The following is a 17,410-nucleotide window of genomic DNA, read 5'->3' on the forward strand; positions in this document are numbered from 1 at the left end:
ACAATAGCCCTGGGAGAAAATCTGGGCAAGTGCTATAGGACCCACTTTACAGATAAGGACAGTGTTACTGAGGAGGGAAATGTATCTGTATAAGTGGCACCACTGGGATTTGAATCCTGGTGTGTGACTCCTATTCACTTCTTTATCCACTATGTACCAGGCACTACTGGGGTCTTGGGATGACACAGTGAACAATATAGATCAGGTCTTTGCTCCTGTTAAGCTCACATACTAGTAGTGGGCAGGAGAAAATGAGCTTTTAAAAAATTAATATAAATACGTGCAAATTCTAATAAATGTGAGAGAGAAAATAAAAATAAAAATGCTAAGAAAGGAGAAAACTACAAGCCCAATGAGGTGCATAAGGAAGGTCTCTGGAAGAATATGACAACTTAGCCCTTAAGGATAAAATGGGACAATCATGAGAATATTTGAGTGAAGGGTATGTTCTGGGCCAAAGGGACAGCACATACAAAGGTCCTGAGGCAGAAAACAGCTCCTAGTCCATTACGTCTCTAGTAATATACACTAGACTGTTGTTGCATTTGCCCTGAGAAAAAGGCTGAAGTTAAAACATAAAGATTCTCCCTCTCCAGCTGCCATCAGCAGAGCTTCAGTGTTTCCTTTTGGTCACAGAATAAGTCCTACACTAAGACCCTGAATGTTGGGTTCTTTCTCTCTGATACTAGTGGTCATAACCCAGACCTAACCATATTCCCTACTTAACCATCTATAATCGTAGATGGGTTTGATGGTTCTCTAAGGCAGGGAGGACCTCCCCCAATTCCAGTATCCCTCCACCACCTAACACATTCTCCCATGGACTCCATTGGACCAAGAATGGACTCCTGCCTTAGAGGGCATGGGAAACTGTCCATGGTGCTGCCCGCCCATCCCAATGGATCTGACTTCTGACTCTCAGCTCCAACTTGACTATCAATTAAGATGTTTCCCAGGCCCAGGCCCTCTCCTGTTGATAACACCTCTATGAAAGTACAGGAGGAGAATCCATGCTTCAGGAATATGGAGAGAAACACAGTTTCAAAGATAGACTGAACTATGTTTTATCCTGATCCCTAGTTCTTGCTTCCAGACAAAAAGTCTGTACTTCTAGGTTCTGATATTGAAACTGGCACCATTTGGCACCTTCTGGGGCCTTACTATAAATGGACAGAAAATAACATTAGTTGAACCCCCTGAAGTGTGCCTTGCATTTTGCCGTTAAATTCTCAGCACCTTTAAAGTAGAAAATGTTGCCTCCATTACAGATGTAGAAGCTGAGACAGAGAAGCTAGCAGCAGCAGCCACCATTTATCTCGATTGCTTACTCTGTGCAAGGCACTCCATCCTCACAACCACCCAATGTTTATCACAATTTTATAGATGATGGAACTGAGGATTCAAATGTTAAGTGATTTCCCAAAATCACGGAATTGAGGATTGTTGGTAACTGCTGAAACCTAGAATCAAAACTAGGGTTGCCTGACCCCAGTGTCCCCATTTTTCTGTACCCCAGGGTGCCTCTTCTCTCTAGGCCTCTTTGTTTCATCCCAGTGATGCTCTTGCAGATCTGGGTTTCAGTTCTATCAGGAGTCAATGTCTGCTTCTGGTCATCCCTGCTCCCCACAGCCCAGGTGTGACCACTGAACAACCCAGAATCTTGACCTAACCACCACTGGTTGAGAGAGCAGCTTAGCCAAGGAGTCAAGAAGTTTATAATTCCCCTTTTCCAATGACTCCCTAGCCTCTGATTTTTGGGGAACCACTGAGGACAACCAACCCCTTCCAGGCCACCTGCCTACATCCAGAGTTGAGGTGAGAACTTAGGACTCAGTGGCCCACTTTGCTTCAAGTTCTCTTCTAGGTCTAACTGCGCACCCTCATTCTTATGCAATCACCGCTGCTGCCGACTCAGCGATGAACACAGCCGCCTAAGTGCCTTTTAATTTGGGTGCACATTTATTTGGTGCACATTTACAGTCTGAGTCACCTGGGATGTGTTAGGAAGATTAAATGGAGGATTCCAGTGACTCATTTATAAATGTTTCCAATGAATGGCAAGAAATTGGAGGGCTATTTCCCACCAAAGAACAGAGCCCTGGCGTCCTGCCCAGCAGATATAACCCATCTGCTGACTCTCAGGGCAGACTCCACAATACATCTTCATCAGAGTGCAGTACGTAGGGAGACTCCTCTTCCCCAGGCATAAATCTAGCCCGGCCAAGGAAGTAGGGATGGACATGTGGCAACAGTGAAAGGTCATTCAGACTATATATAATTTTTTTAAAAATTATTTCCCATCATTTATAAATTAGAAGATTTTCTATAAAACTTAGGAATTTTGTCTTATATTTAAAAATATGTCTTTCCTACATGGCAAAAATCAACTGGGGTTTATCAGTGACAGACCCCTTGAGTCACAGCAGTGGTTTTCAATTCAATGCAGGACTTAAATCACCTTATTTTCTCCTTCCATCTGGTCTCTTCAACTCATTTCTGCTTCCTGCCTGGCTCTGGTGAATGACAGAACGTGAGCCTCCTGGCAGACGTAAATCCTGACTCTGGTGTGTGGGCCTTGAAGAAGTCCCTCAGCCCTTCTGGGCCTGGGTTTCTTCTCCTACAAAGTGGGCATTAAAGTTCATGACCTCTTGAATTCCCTCCAGCTACGACTCTCAACAATTGGGCTTCTGCATTTTCCCAGCTTTGAATAAATGTGGATGCTGGCAAACTGACTCCTCCCAGCCTGGCCTGTGGGTGCCACTGCCCCAGTGACTGGAATCAGCCACAAAGTCAACTTCACTGATGCCTCCTCTGCAAAGTAATTGTGTATCTTCAAATGGCAGCATGGATCCTACAGAGGAGTGGGTTTCAAACCCTTGTTTTCTATGTTAGAAAAATTGTCATGTGAGCCTTGCAATGTGACAGGGCTAGGGAGTGGCAGGACCTGCACAGCAGCTATTTGCAGAACGGATGAATGAAAAGGCAAAAACCCAAACCCGAGAGCTCTGACTCCAAGTCCAGTGTTCTGTGAGGCCCCTAAATGTGTGCTGCTCCAGATATTCCCAGCTCTGGAGCTAACCCTGCATTTTCTGGTAAAATTAATTGTCATTCAGTTTCAATAACATATGAAACTAGAAACAGTGACAGATAGGGAGACAAGCAAAAACACAGCTTATCACCAGCACTCTAAAGGAAAGAACATGGTTTGCAAAACCAATTTCCTGAGGATTGTTATCCAGATGAGTTCTAGAATCTGCAGTTCTGCACAGGAAACTGGGGGGGGGGGGGGGGAGGGGGGCGGGGGGGGAGGGAGGCGTGTTCTAGATACCGGGTTCTGGTTCTCCTGCCAGGAGCACACTTGTCTGAATGGAGGAACCTGGAAGAGTCAGTGCCTTGAGGCACCATGACTGGAGAGCAATGGTGGGGTTGCAGGGAGCAGTGTGGGAGGAACTGGTGCTCTTTGAGAGGCTGTTGTCCCCAGTCATTGCTGCCATATTTATTGGCTACAATCAACTGAGATTTCAGGAGCAAAGCCCATCGGAGTCTCTCTGGTCAAGTATCTGAACCTCAAAATTTGAGGCCCTCCTCTTCCCTGGGGTCAGCCCTGGTCTCTGATCTGAAAGGTCAATTAATCCCAATCTGACCTCCATTCAAGGAGCTTCAGAAGGGCCGCATGCATTTTAACAGAAGACTCGACAACAGAGCTGTTTCAAGCTTGACTGACGCTTCGGTGGTGCCAATGATTATCCTTGCGGAAGGCATGTGGGGCCAGCCTGATCTTACTGTCCCTTCCTGAAGAGGACTGGGGCAAGGCCCCTCCCTCAGCGCCCCTCCCTCAGCGCCCCGCCCCAGGGTGACTCACTGAGGAGAGCAGTCACTATCTCCTCCATGCTCTCCAGGAAGCTGCTGAGGTGCTGTGTGAAGGGCAGGTGTGGGGAAGTGACCTGGGCGACCACGGCCGCAGCCTCAGCCCGTGTGGCCTCTGAGTGGCTGTCGTCGGTCAGGATGTCGGCCAAGCACAGAACGCCATCCACCTGCAGATGGAGAGAGGACATCCTGTGCACCCGTGACAGCACCACGGCTCGTGACACTAATGAGACAGAGAACCAGGCACTGCATGGCCCATCCCTGGATCCCAGTGACTCTGGAGGCCTATCCTCTGGCTCCAGCAGAGATCCTGGGCTTCATAGAGAGAAGGCAGCAAGCCAGGCATCCAGGGAGCAGGCCCTGGCCATCCACCACAGCAAACGACCATAGAAAAAAGCCATGAAGAGCTCTCACGTCCCAGAGCTCCCAGGCTGGCGCCCTCTTGCGTGTGTTGTATGACTTGGCATAAGTCACTTCGTTTTTCTAAGGCTCTGTTCTCTCACCCACCCACAGGGTGTTGGGGGTTAAGAAGATGAAGCAGGTGATGCTGGATCCTGAAAAGATGCTCATCACATGTTGGCTCTCTCCTCCCTTCCTTGGGTTAGCAGCAGGCTGAGCTCAACCTCTCTCCTTTCTACCTTCCGTCACCATCCTCCCCCACAGAGAGCCGGCTGCTTCCTGGAGGGCTCTCTCTCTGCCCGGCCACAGAGGAACAAACTTGGGCCCGATGGGACGTGAATGCCAGATAAACACTTCACTTTCCACCTGGTTGGTGTGGCTCAGTGGTTGCGCATCAATCTATGAACCACACCAGGAGGTCACAGTTTGATTCCTGGTCAGGGCACATACCTGGGTTGTGGGCTCAATCCCCAGTAAGGGGCGTGTAGGAGGCAGCTGATCAATGATTCGATATTTCTATCCCTCTCTCCTCTCTTCCTCTCTCTGAAATCAATAGAAACATATTTATTAAAAATAAAAAGAGTTCAATGCCAGTTCTGCCCGTCAGACCTGCTCTTGGCATCATCATAATAGCTTCTGCTTATTGAATGTTCTATATGTTCCAGCTACCACTCGAAGTGCAGTGCATACGTTAGTACACTGGTCCTTGCAATCACCCTCTGAGGTCAGTGTTATTACCATATTATCCCCATTTTACAGATGAAGAAACTGAGACACAGAAAGGTTCATTGACTTGCCCCAGATCACAAACTCTGAAAGCAGTCGGTTTGAGATTTGAACCCACATGGTCCATGGAAGCCCATGGAAGAACCAGGGACATTAGGCTGCCTTCTGAGAAGGGCCACCTGAGCACAGACCCTCTGCCTCCACCAGGGGGCAGCAGAAGAGACTTTGGGGGAAAGCAGGGCAGTAACTTGTCAAGGTTACTCTGCAGTGCCACTGAGGCCCCTCAGACACCAGCCTACCTGAGGCCCCTGCAGCTGGGAACCAAGGAGTCCCTCCCTGTTGGGAGCAGCGGGGTAGGGATGAGGCAGGGGAAGAACCAGGGAGAGGTGATTTGAGGAGATGCTCCCCACACCTGCTGCAGGCCTGGGGCTCCTGTCCCTACACCCTGACTTCCTGCCACTCAAGCCCAGCTCCCCGGAGGCCTGTGTCTTATTTGACTAATTACCACCAGGGAGTTCTGAGCCTCCCTTAAGTGGCTCCTGGGAGCTGTGAGGTCCATTAGCTCTGAAAGCCTTGGCAATCTCAGACTCAAAAGAGACAAATGTGGAAACCAGAGCCCGGGGAACTGTCCTCAATAAAACTCACCTGGGTGTGCTCAATAAAAGAGAACAAATAGCAACCCAGCTGCCCCAGCAGAACTGAGTTCGTGCCAGGTGTTGACTAACAGGCCCTCAGAGCCCGGGGCCTCGCTTAGGCCTAGAAATAGGAAGCAGCCCTATTATTGCCAACAGGAGAAACGTCTGAGGCCTATCTGGCCTTCATCCCTTCCCTCCCTCCAGCACCATCCAAGGCTGTAGCGAAGGGGTCTCCGATGGGGGAATGTGTCAATCATCCAGTTTCCCTCATCTCACCTTGGATGCTGATGGCGTTACATCCCTGACCCAGCCGGGATACAGGTCAGACCCAAAGCTAGTCCCTGCCACGCGCTTGGAGATGGGCCACTCGGAAAACACCAGAGAGGCCAAGGAGTCGATGGTCCCGGCGGGCCTGGCGCCACCCAGGGCCTGATGCCAGGCCAGCTCCCCAGCCCAGAATGCTGCTTGGCAAACCCGCTGAGCACCATCTCCCTGAGCATGTATGGGTGCCAGCCCTCACGCTGGAGCCGAGGGCCCGAGGGGCTGGGGCATCATCCACCATCACCACTTGCAATGTGACTTCCCATGAGGAAGGGGAGGCCTTCCACAAGCTGCCCTGACTCCACGCCCACACCCGCTGCGGGAGGCGGCCCCTCCTTGTGATCCACAGCCCAGCACGTCTGCCGTCATCCTAGTGTTTCCTGCACTGACCGGCCCTGGTTCCCCAAGGTGTGGGCCCGCTGCACCACGGGAGGTTTCCTCAAAGCACATTTCGGGGCCCCAACCAGACTTACTCCACTGGACTCCGAGGAGACCTGGGATCTGCCTTTTAACAGGTCTGCAGCGAACTGTGTGCACCAGAAGCCCGGTGTAATATGATTCTCGACTCTCCTCTCTGTCTGTCTGTCTGTCTGTCTGTCTGTCCCTGTTCCCCAGGGAGCTCTGCGAGCCTGGGGAGCGCAGCTTGTTCACGCGTGGCTGCTCCAGGCCAGGCACCTAGCAGGCTCTCGGTAAATGGGGGATACATTGAAGAGAGTAAAACTTAGTAAAACTTGACGGGGGACCTGAGGACACACCCAGACAAGCAAAGGTGGAGGGACCGCCATGCAGATGGAGGGGCGGCGTGAGCGACAGCCGCTGCAGGGAAGGGTCGCTTTGGAGAAGCAGGCAGCTCAGAGCATGGATTCGGCAGGTTCCTGAGCCCAGGATAGCAACCCTCACCCCACCCTGATGTAGATCCCCATCTCTTCCCTGCCTTCGGTTTCCCAGAGAAGAGGACCTGGTGTTCGGCCCAAGCAACTGACCACTGTCTTGCTTTCCTTCTGACTTGTTTTATATGCTCAGACCATTTTTGTTAATTTACTATTATGAAACATGTCATCCCTTCCAAAGAGAGCATTTGCAAATTGATTAGGCATTCCAAAATAATAAAATAAACACCTATACTATATGTATGTGTATGTGTCTAATATCTGGGAAATCTACTCTTAGGAATAAAATAACACCAGAATCCCCCTTGGACATCATCCTTGATCTCATACCTCTGCTTCTCCCCCTGAATTGTGTGCTTGCCTTTCTCTTGTTTTCTTTAAAGATGTATTGCATGCGTATGCTGTTCAGTTTACAAGGTTTTGAACTTAACATAAATGGGATCACACTATATGTAGAAATATGCTTTTTTCCTCAGTCAGCATTACCTCTGGGAAACTCCTTCCTGCTACTGCATGTGGCTGAGGTCACTGCTGCGGGGTATTTCATTGTCTAAATCAATTGCAATTGAATAGAGAATTCATTTCCGCATTCTCCAGTCTGCGGCCATTTGAGCCATTTCCCAGTTTTTGCTACGATGTACAGTGTTGCCATAAATATTCTTCTAAATGTCTCCTGGTACACACGAGCCAACTTCTCTGGTTGTTCAGCCTAGGAGTGGGATGACCAGCTTATAGAGTCTACACGCCTTTCATTTTACTTGAGTTGCCAAACTGCTTTGCAGAACAGCTGTAGCAACTTACAGTAGTCCCACCCGCAAAGTATTAACTCATGTAACTCCATATTCTTGCCAACATTTGGTACTGTCGGATTTCAAATGTTTGCCATTTGGGTGGGTGTGTAAAATGTTTATTCTAATATGCATGTCTCCACTTACTACAATGAAGCTAAGAGTCTTTTCATAAGTTTTTGTTTTGCTTTCCTTTGGTTTTTGACATTTGGATTTCCTATGAAGTGTGATTCATGCATGTTGCTCATTTTCCTATTTGGTGCATTGTCATGTGGGTCTGTTTCTCAGGCCTTTGGCTCGGATGTTATTGACCTGCCACTTAGCCTGCTGCCAGCCAGCCACCCCCCTCTCAAGCTGATCGTATCCATCACCATCTCAGTGGCTCCAACTCAACCATCTCATCACAGTGGGTGGCCCTGAGGGGCCTCACACCCACTGGGCTCTGGGCTCCCAGCGTCTGAACCAATTCCTGTAGCGTCAGAACAAGCACAGGTTCTAGGGTCATGCCTGGGTATAAATCCTGCCCCTGTATCTTACTACCTAGACAATGCGTGCACCTAGATAATTTGAACCTTTATCTATAAAACTAGAGGTCCAATGCATGAAATTCGCACAAGAGTAGGCCTTCGCAGCCACGGCGGCTGCCTGGATCCCTCTCTCACAGCTGCGGGCGGCTGCCTGGATCCTGCGGCTGCAGCCCCAGTATCATCCCAGATGGACTTCGGTATAATTAGCATATTATGCTTTTATTATTATAGATGGGGATAAATATCCCAATGGCGGAGGACAATGGAAGGTAACTGAGATAATGCATGTACAATGCCTGCCACAGGTGGCACCATCATTCCGTCTCATTCCCATCTAGTGGCTGCAGTCACCTCTAGACCAGGGCCCTGGTCCTGCCTGGCTTTTCTGCAGGTTCATCTGGAACTGAGACCCCATGGAAACCTGGGGCCCACAAGTCTACCCACTTGTTGGGACTTCCTCGGATCCTGCAGCCCAGAACTAGAACTTTAAAAAGCAGAGTGAGTCCTGTTTTAATTCCTGACCAGGACCAAGAAGATGAATAATTACAATCCCTCCGGAAAGACAAATAGTCTTATTCCTGCATCTCTTTCTAGTGCAACATGAATGGAGCACTTACTTGTGATTGATGCTGACCTCGGCACTGATACAGGTCAGGAAGAAATAAGAGATGGAGAAACACAGACAGACACACAGAGAAACAAAAAAATGAGACAGACAGACAGACGCAGTGCATGCTTAAGAGGATTTGGGGATTTGTCTGGTGTGGAGCCCAGCCTTACTTGGCCTCTCTGTAACACCTCCTCCTGCTGAGAACTCTCCATCTCGGCCTTCTTTCCTTCCTGGGGCTCCCTGATACCTCACTTTTGGGGGCTCCCTAGCTAACTACTAATTACCATCTCTTTTAGCCTCTCTTTCTCTGCATCCTAAGGTGACTCACGCCAGGTTTTGCTGTCAGCCCACTTTGTCCCATCTCAGTCAATAGCACCCAACCCAAGTGGCCTCCGTGGCTCAGTATGATGGCCCCACACACATACACATGCCTAGCCCTCCATCCCTGACTTTCTTTCCTAAGATCCACATTTCAAACCTGCTCCTGGATCTCTTTAATTCCAAAGCTAATTTGCCTGGATATTTCATGGGCACCTCAAATCCAGTTCACTTAACCCTGAAGTGGTCCATTGTCCCTGTCTTCCCTCCTCACTGTCCTCTCAGACCAGCTGAGAAGCCACCTCCTCTGGGAACATGCACCTCACCCCCCAACCCCCAGCCAGAGGGTCTCTGTCCTCCCAGCCACCTGTCTGACCACAACTGCAGTACTTATGTTGGGCTATCCTTATCGGTCTGCACACTCATCCCTGCACCAGATTTGAGCTGCTCAGGGCAGCTTCTGTATTAAAACCTCTCTGGTCCCAGCACCCAGCCGAGGCCTGACACACAGCAGTTCGCTTGTCAATGGTGGGCTGAATGGTGAAGAAACAGAGGCCCAGAGAGTGGAAGAGATCGCCTAAGCCACATAGCACATTAATGCCAGGGCTGGCACCTCATCCTGGCCCCCCCACTCCTGGCCTGTGCCCCCTAAGTGGGGCCTCTGGGAAAGGCAATGAAGGGAGAAGGGGGTGAGAGGGCCAGGCCAGTGGGGCTGTTCAGCTCAGCGCCTACCATGGGCCCAGGAGTAACCCAGCCTGAGGCCAGCTTCCTCAGACAAGGGTCCCATCTATGGATCGCCTCCATCCCCAAACCACATGACCCCGTCCCCCGTCACAAACTTAATGATGCCAAGAGAACACAATCTAACCACAGCACTTACACATCCTAAGGAAATTGCTGCTTGAAGCACTTATAGGTAATTAGCTTTTACATGGAGTGGGATGGGCCTGGGCCTGAGGCCAAGCTCCCCTTAGGGGAGGGCATGCAAGTGGTGGCAAGGATGGTCTGGCCTGGCCATCCCCCGGGCAGCAGGACGGCGCACCTGGAGCACACACACAGGGTGTCCAGAGCTGGTGGATGCTGAGATTCTCCCTGAGTGGTGAGCGGAGGAGCATGGAACCCACACAGCTGAGGAGCCCAGAATATACAGTAAACACCGCTGAGATCTATGGGCGACGTTTTCCTGCTGGTTACTGGAAACGCATCTGTGGGGGCTTTTATGCGAATATCTCAGGGACACAGGCTGGTGCACAGGCCCGTCATATATCACGGGTGCTGTCCGCTCACTTCCAGTTTTTTCTTACAGGTCTAGCGTTTGGGAAAGGCAGAGGAGTGGGTTGCTGGGTTGTGACAGTTAAACAGAATCATACAAATGCAGGGAAGGGAGCGTGACCTAAAACCCCCAAATTTCCTCCTCCTTTCTGTCCACCAGACACCCCAATTCTGCACACACACAAAAAAGAAAACAACCTAAAACCCCCAAATTTCCTCCTCCTTTCTGTCCACCAGATACCTCAATTCTGCACACACACAAAAAAGAAAACAGACAAGTGGGAACCACAAAGCCCTGGGACTGCCTCTCACCGGTCCAGGCATGACCGACCTGTTTGCCCCGGGATAGCCAGAGGGAAAATCCAACCATAGAGAGGGAAGCCAGGGCCGCGCCCAGGAAACAAAGCCAAGTGTCAGCCAAGGGACAGGACAAAGCGTTATGTCAGTGGTTCTCAACCTGTGGGTCGCGACCCCTTTGGGGGTCGAATGACCCTTTCACAGGGGTTGCCTAAGACCATCAGAAAACACATATATAATTACCTATTGTTTTGTGATTAATCACTATGCTTTAATTATGTTCAATTTGTAACAATGAAATTGGGGGTCACCACAACATGAGGAACTGTATTAAAAGGTCGTGGCATTAGGAAGGTTGAGAACCACTGCTTTATGTGGAATACAGGCCCCTGTGGGCCAGAAGCAGGATCTGAACATGGGATGTAAACCAGATCAGAGAAGGTTCAGGACAAAGTCTGTGGACAATGGAAGGGGCTAAACGCTTGCTTTATAAAGGAGGTATTTGTTTTAAGGAGTCGTAGTAGAGCTAATAGCTCAATAAAAGAGACAGAAAGCCCAACCAGCCTTCTAGCCTCCTCCCAAACTGATATATCCCAGCCCCCTCTCAACCTGTTTTGCTATGTCAAACAAGAATCTTTGGTTAAAAGTTAAGTGCCAAAACGGACAAATACAAATATTAATATGTAATAGGGAATGGAATAATGGATGCGAGAGATTATATAGCCTGTTTGGCAAGCAAGTCAGCAAGGTAGAGAGAGCTGAGTCGTTGAGGTGGAAAGAAATCAAGAATTAAATCACTTACGCATATAAATAGAAAATAATTTCCCCGTCAAGCAGATGATTTTTCCTTATAGCAGATTATCAAAAAGATGCTCTGAAGGCATTTGTAGGGGAGAGGAGTGGAGATCATGAGGAGGCAGCAAAAGGTTATAAGAACAAGTTCATCTCCCGACCCATTAGGCATGCGCAGGTGTTAAAATACAAAGTTTTCAGGAAAGTACCACTGGGTGCAGCTGGGATCTGACGGTACCAAAAACAGAAGATCAGTGGTTCTCAGCCTAGTTCTCAGATGATTAGAATCATAGAGGAAAGTTTTAAGATACAAATGCCCAGGCTTCCCCACCAGAAATTCGGATTGAATTGGTCTGAGGTGGAGGCTGGGCATCAGCGTTTGGAAAGTATTAAGTAATGTTAGAGGAGAGCCTGTTGAACACCGCTTCCAGAGAGCCCGCAGTGCAGTGGAAGTTACAGTCTGAGGCGTGAGTGGGGAAAGCCTGGGGTCACAACTCGGCTGTGCTACCTGCTGACTTGGTGACATGAGCAAGTGGTTGACATTCTCTGAGCCTCGGTATTCTAGTTCTTAAAGTGATAATGATATCACACGCAATAATGAAATAGTAAATAAAATATTAAAACCGTTCCCTCTGAAATCAATATGATGAAAACCAGAGATACCAATTTTTACCTCTCCTACTCAACATTTGACAGTGGCCCTAGCCAATGCAACATGACAAGGCAAAGAAATGAAAAGGGCCCTAGCTGGTTTAGCTCAGTGGATAGAGTGTCGGCCTGGGGACTAAAGGGTCCCTGGTTAATTCCAGTCAAAGGTATATGCCCAGGTTGTGGGTTCAATCTCCAGTAGTGGGGGGGGGGGGCGGGCAGGAAGCAGCCGATCAATGATTCTCTCTCATCATTGATGTTTCTATCTCTCTCTCCCTTTCCCTTCCTTTCTGAAATCAATAAAAATATAATTTAATAAAAAGGTATAATGATTGGAAAAGAGGAAGCAAACTGGCAAACTGCCATAATTTACAGATTTCAAATTGCGTATACTATCTGTAAAATCCAAAAGCATCTACACACCATTAAAATTAATTAGTGACTTTAGCAAGGTAATTAGATCCAATATTCAAAACTGTATTTTCTCTGACTAGCAACAAACAATTAAAAATATTTAAAAATAACACTTATGTTAACATAGAAAAATACCTAGAAATAAGTCTAAAATAGATGTGTAAGATGCTGACACTAAAAACTTAAAAAATTGCTGAGAAAAATTAATGGTCTGTGTAAGTAAAGAAATAAACCATGTTTATTGATTAGAACATCTTATATTATTTAAGATGTCAATTATCCCAAAATTTCTTTATAAATTTAAAGAAATCTCAATCAACACCTCAGCAGGTGTTTTTGTGGCATTAACAACCTTATTCTAAAATGTACATAGAAATGCAAAAATATCTATATGTAAAATAGCCTAAGCAACCATTACGGTGGAACGACCGGAATGACCAGTCACTATGATGCACACTGACCACCAGATGGCAGACGCTCAAGGCAGGCGCTGCCCCCTGGTGGTCAGTGTGCTCCCACAGGGGGAGCGTGCTCAGCCAGAAGCCGGGCTCAGGGCTGGTGAGCACAGCTGTGGCAGCGGGAGCCTCTCCTGACTCCGTGGCAGCGCTACCAAGCAGCGGCAGCAGGCGCAGCGGCCAGGATGAGCGTGAGCAGCGTGGCGCCCGGCCCCGGTTTGGGCTCCTCCCTGGCCGCCTGCCACTTGGTGCACTGCTACATCCCCTGAGGGGTCCCGGACTGTGAGAGGGCACAAGTCAGACTGAGGGACCCCCCACTCCAGTGCACAAATTTCGTGCACCTGGCCTCTAGTGTGTGTATGTGTGTGTGTGTGTGTGTGTGTGTGTGTGTGTGTATAAAATTTCTGATAATCTTAAAGAAGGACAAAGTTGTAGGATTTATACTACTAAATAACATAATGTATTGTTTTGTTACTTAGAAATTTAGGAACTCAAACAGTGCCATATTGGCAAAAGGATGGCCCAAAAGACTAATAGAACAGAAAACAACCCAAAACAAACTCATGCATCTGTAATCACTTTACTTACAACAAAGCTGCCATTTTAATTCAGTGGTGAAAAGATGGTCTTTTTGATAAATGGTGCTGGTTAAATTTGGAACACCATTGAAAATTTTTAATTAAAATGGATCATATACCTAAATGTGAAAGGTAAAACAATAAAGTTCCTAGAAGAAAAAACTAGGAGTTTTACCTTCATAATTTTTATATTTTTCATGACAGTTTACATTTAATATTTTGTATTAGTTTCAGGTGTACAGCCTAGTAGTTAGACAATCATAATTTACAAGTGATTCCCCCCAATAAGTCTAGTACCTGCCTGCCACCATACGTAGTTATTATAATATTATTGACTACAGTCCCTATGCTGTACTCTACATCTGGTGACTATTCTGTAACTACCAAGATTTACAACTTAATCCTTTCCCTTTTTTTTATCCAGCCCCCAGTCCCTCTCCCCTCTGGCAACCGTAAGTCTGTTGTCTGTATCAATGAGTTGGTAAAAACAAACATTCCTTAAATGGACACAAAAACACTAACTACAAAAGAAAATATCAATAAATTGGACTTCATGAAAGTTAAGAATTTTTATTCATCAGACGACACCATTAAGAAAATGAAAAAGCAAAAAGCAGCCTGGCTGGCATGGCTCAGTGGTTGAGCATCAACCTATAAACCAGGAGGTCATGGTTCAATTCCCGTCCTGGTGTGGACTCGATCCCCAGTGTGCAGGAGGCAGCCAATCAATGATTCTCTCTCATCATTGATGTTTCTATCCTCTCTCTCACTCTCCCTTCCTCTCTGAAGTAAATAAAAGTATGTATTTTCTTAAAAAGTATATTTTTTTGAAAAGCCAAGCCATTGGCTAAAAATATATATTCTCAATACATATATTTGACAAAGGGCTCACATGTAGAATATATTTTTTAAAGTTTATAATTTAATAAGAAAAAGACAAACAACTTAATTTTTAAATGGGCAAAAGTCTCAGACCCACATTTCAGAAAAGACAATAACCAAATGATCAATAAGAATAAAGGAAAATGCTCAAAATCATTACTCATCAGGAAAAAAGAAAATTAAAACCATCATGAGAAATTACTATACACCCAAGCAGATCAGAATTGGGGCATTGTTCTTAATGCGCACCAGGAGTTTTATTGCTCGCTTTACCCAGTGGCCAGATAAGTTTCTGTTGAACGAGTACAAAAACGTTTTACAAAGTAGTATACTTTAAAAATATATTAGCTTGTAAGAATATGAAATAAATAACTTCAAAATGCAATGGGTACTTAATTTTAAGGCGTGCCTTAACATTCATGTAAAACACTGTGTAATATGAAAACACGAGAATGCTCGCGATCCACCCGCAGTGTGTTAAGGCACCTTCATTGTCGGCTGAGGGGTCTGGATTTTTTCCAGTGAGAAGTGGGTGATTTGGGTTAAGGGTTCTGCTCTGAGAAGGCCCAGGACAGACTTTCTGTGGGGAGCCAAGTTAGAAACCTATTACATTACAAGATGTATCCACATCCTGCTCCTCCTGAAAAAGACTGGCTCCATAGGAAGAATCCCCTGTTGCCTTGAATTTGTAACTCTTCCCCCCAAGATGCAGGACACACACAGGACACACCCGCCCTGACCTTGGTTCCAGACCAGAGTCCACACCCTGCTAGTTCAGGAGAAAACGGCCCCAAGCACCTTGGCAGGGCTGTCACTGCCGCCTCTGTCCACCAGAGGCCGCTGTTGCACAGCACATGGGGACCTCAAGCCCTGAGGAGCGGAGCCTTCGCCTGCTGCTGCACTTCTGACTCAGGCCGCCAGATGGCGCCATGCCGTTTCCAAGCTCAGGTTGCACTTTGCGTTTGGGGTGCAACACCTTCAGTCTGAACAATGTTGGCCCGTAATCTCAGCGTGAATCTTCGCGGGAGGAGGCGGGGGAGGTGGGGCAGTGTGCCTAATGTTCTCACTTCTCATCCTGGCCTCCTTCAAATACTACCCGCCCCTCAAGAGAGATGGATGAGGTGGGAGACTTGGCAATGGAGAGGTGAATGAGCCACACCCCCTCTAGAAAGCCCCACTTGCAGGGCTGGGGAAGGTGACAGTGGCAGTCTCCACCCCAATCTGCCTGTTGGCCAGTCACAGCACACACAGCTGGCACCCTGGGGTTCTCTGCACAGTCCCAGCCCATTTCCAGGGCGGCTGCATGGGGTGTGAGGGATGGAAGAGGCTGATGAGTCCAAGTGAGTTAGGCCCCAAAGAGGAGTGAGGAAGCAGCTGGGATCTCCATTCAAAGGCATTCTCCTTCTCTCACTCCTGGGTAAAGAAGGGCTGCAAGTCAAATAGAGAAAATAGATCTTGCCTGGCATTCACAGCTCCTGTCTCCCTGCCCAGCCTCACTTACAGACTAGAACTGAATCCATCAACATGAAGTAGTTGTCTCGCCCTGGGCCTGCATAACTGCCCCCCCCACCCCCACCCCAGGGCAGTTAAAGCAAACTGAGCCTCTGGCTGGGAACAGAAGCATGGGGTTCCCAGCCCAGGCTCTGCCTCTCTTGGTGTCTCTATGCCCTCCAGCCTCAACGTTCCCTTCTATAAAATGGCCATGACCATCTCTCCCTGCCTTCCTTGCAAAATGATTTTGAGAGTCAAATAAGCAAAAGGATAAGGAAAACTGGTTAACTATTTTGTTTTTCGGTTTTGTTTTATTTTCTTGCAAATATTACCTATTTCTGACCCTCTGCACTCCTAACGGGGAGTGGGCGCTGGAGCATCGGGGCCTCCCCATCGTCCCCCTTGCACCCCGTTCCCTCCTGCCCGGGGTTTCTGTGATTTCAGTAGCCGGTCCAGGCCTCCCTGTCTCCATTCTGGAAACCAGGTGAGGGGAACAGTGAGGGAGTTGCATGGAGACAGAGCAGCTTTTGCACCCCTCTCCTCTAATGATTTCCTCCTCAGACTTTAAATTTAGCTCTCCCCTCCTGCCCCCTGCTCATCTTTAATTCCTTCATCGATTTTCATTAAACTCTCCCCTTGGCTCCAGCACAGAGTGAACTCCTTATCTGAAAAACTAAAACAGGAGGGAGGGGGAGGGGATGAAAGGAAGCTCTGTTGAAAGCAAGACGGTCTCTGGTCTCACAGCTGGAAGAAGCAACTCCTGGGACTCTTGTCTGAGGCTGTCTGAGCACTGGGCTTTGAGAGCCCCCGACCCTATGGCCCTAGATGTGAAGATCCGTGCCCCTCAGATCCCTGCTTCCCCCCTGGACCAGAGCCCCCAGTCCTGCTCTAGTCCCAGCCCCCTCCAATCCCATCCTGGTCCTTGGCCCTCGCCTCTTCCTCCCGAAGTGTGGCTCAGAGAACACCGCCTCCTCTCCTGTGCTCCTCCGATTCACTGAACACAGAGCTTCCAAAAGACTGAGCACCCCACCAGCCAACTGGGCAGCTGCGGAGACTCTGGTCTGTTGAGGTCACTTTCCCCTGGGCTGCCAGGGAGCTCCTCCATGACCCTCTGGGCCCAGCTCCACTGCCTCATCGGGCAGCCTTCCCCAGCCCCCAGCAGAGGTGGTGCCACTTGCCTGTGGCCTCTGAGTGCCATGGGACAGCCTTCCCGCTGTCTGCACGGCTGGGCTCCTCCCACGCGGCCACCCGGGAGGCAGGGGACACAGCTGCTGGTCTCTCCTCCCCTGAGCCCAGCATGGGGACTGGACAATGCTGGGGGCTTGTTGGCCAAGCACACAGGGGAGGTAGGGCAGGCTTCCTGAACCTCACTGTTACAGAGAGAATATGATGGTGGGGGATCTGTGGCCAGGATAACAGGCCTCTAGAGAGAAAGAATGGAAGACCCGACCCTCAGACACCTCTGAGGAGGCCTTTGTTCTCTGACATCTGGTGTCCCAC

The 17,410-nt window shown here is 48.5% G+C and overlaps 1 protein-coding gene across 1 annotated transcript in view; it reads right to left on the bottom strand.

Annotated features, from left to right (window-relative positions):
* The window catches only part of INSC (inscuteable homolog (Drosophila)), a 93,068-nt gene that overhangs the window by 22,875 nt on the left and 52,783 nt on the right, over positions 1–17,410 (bottom strand). The window contains exon 7 of the mRNA XM_006759851.2: positions 3,863–4,034. Within this exon, the coding sequence (XP_006759914.1) occupies positions 3,863–4,034 (172 nt within the window). The remainder of the gene's footprint in view (positions 1–3,862; positions 4,035–17,410) is intronic.

Source organism: Myotis davidii, unplaced genomic scaffold, assembly GCF_000327345.1.
Source record: "Myotis davidii unplaced genomic scaffold, ASM32734v1 scaffold876, whole genome shotgun sequence".
NCBI classification, from domain to species: Eukaryota; Metazoa; Chordata; class Mammalia; order Chiroptera; family Vespertilionidae; genus Myotis; species Myotis davidii.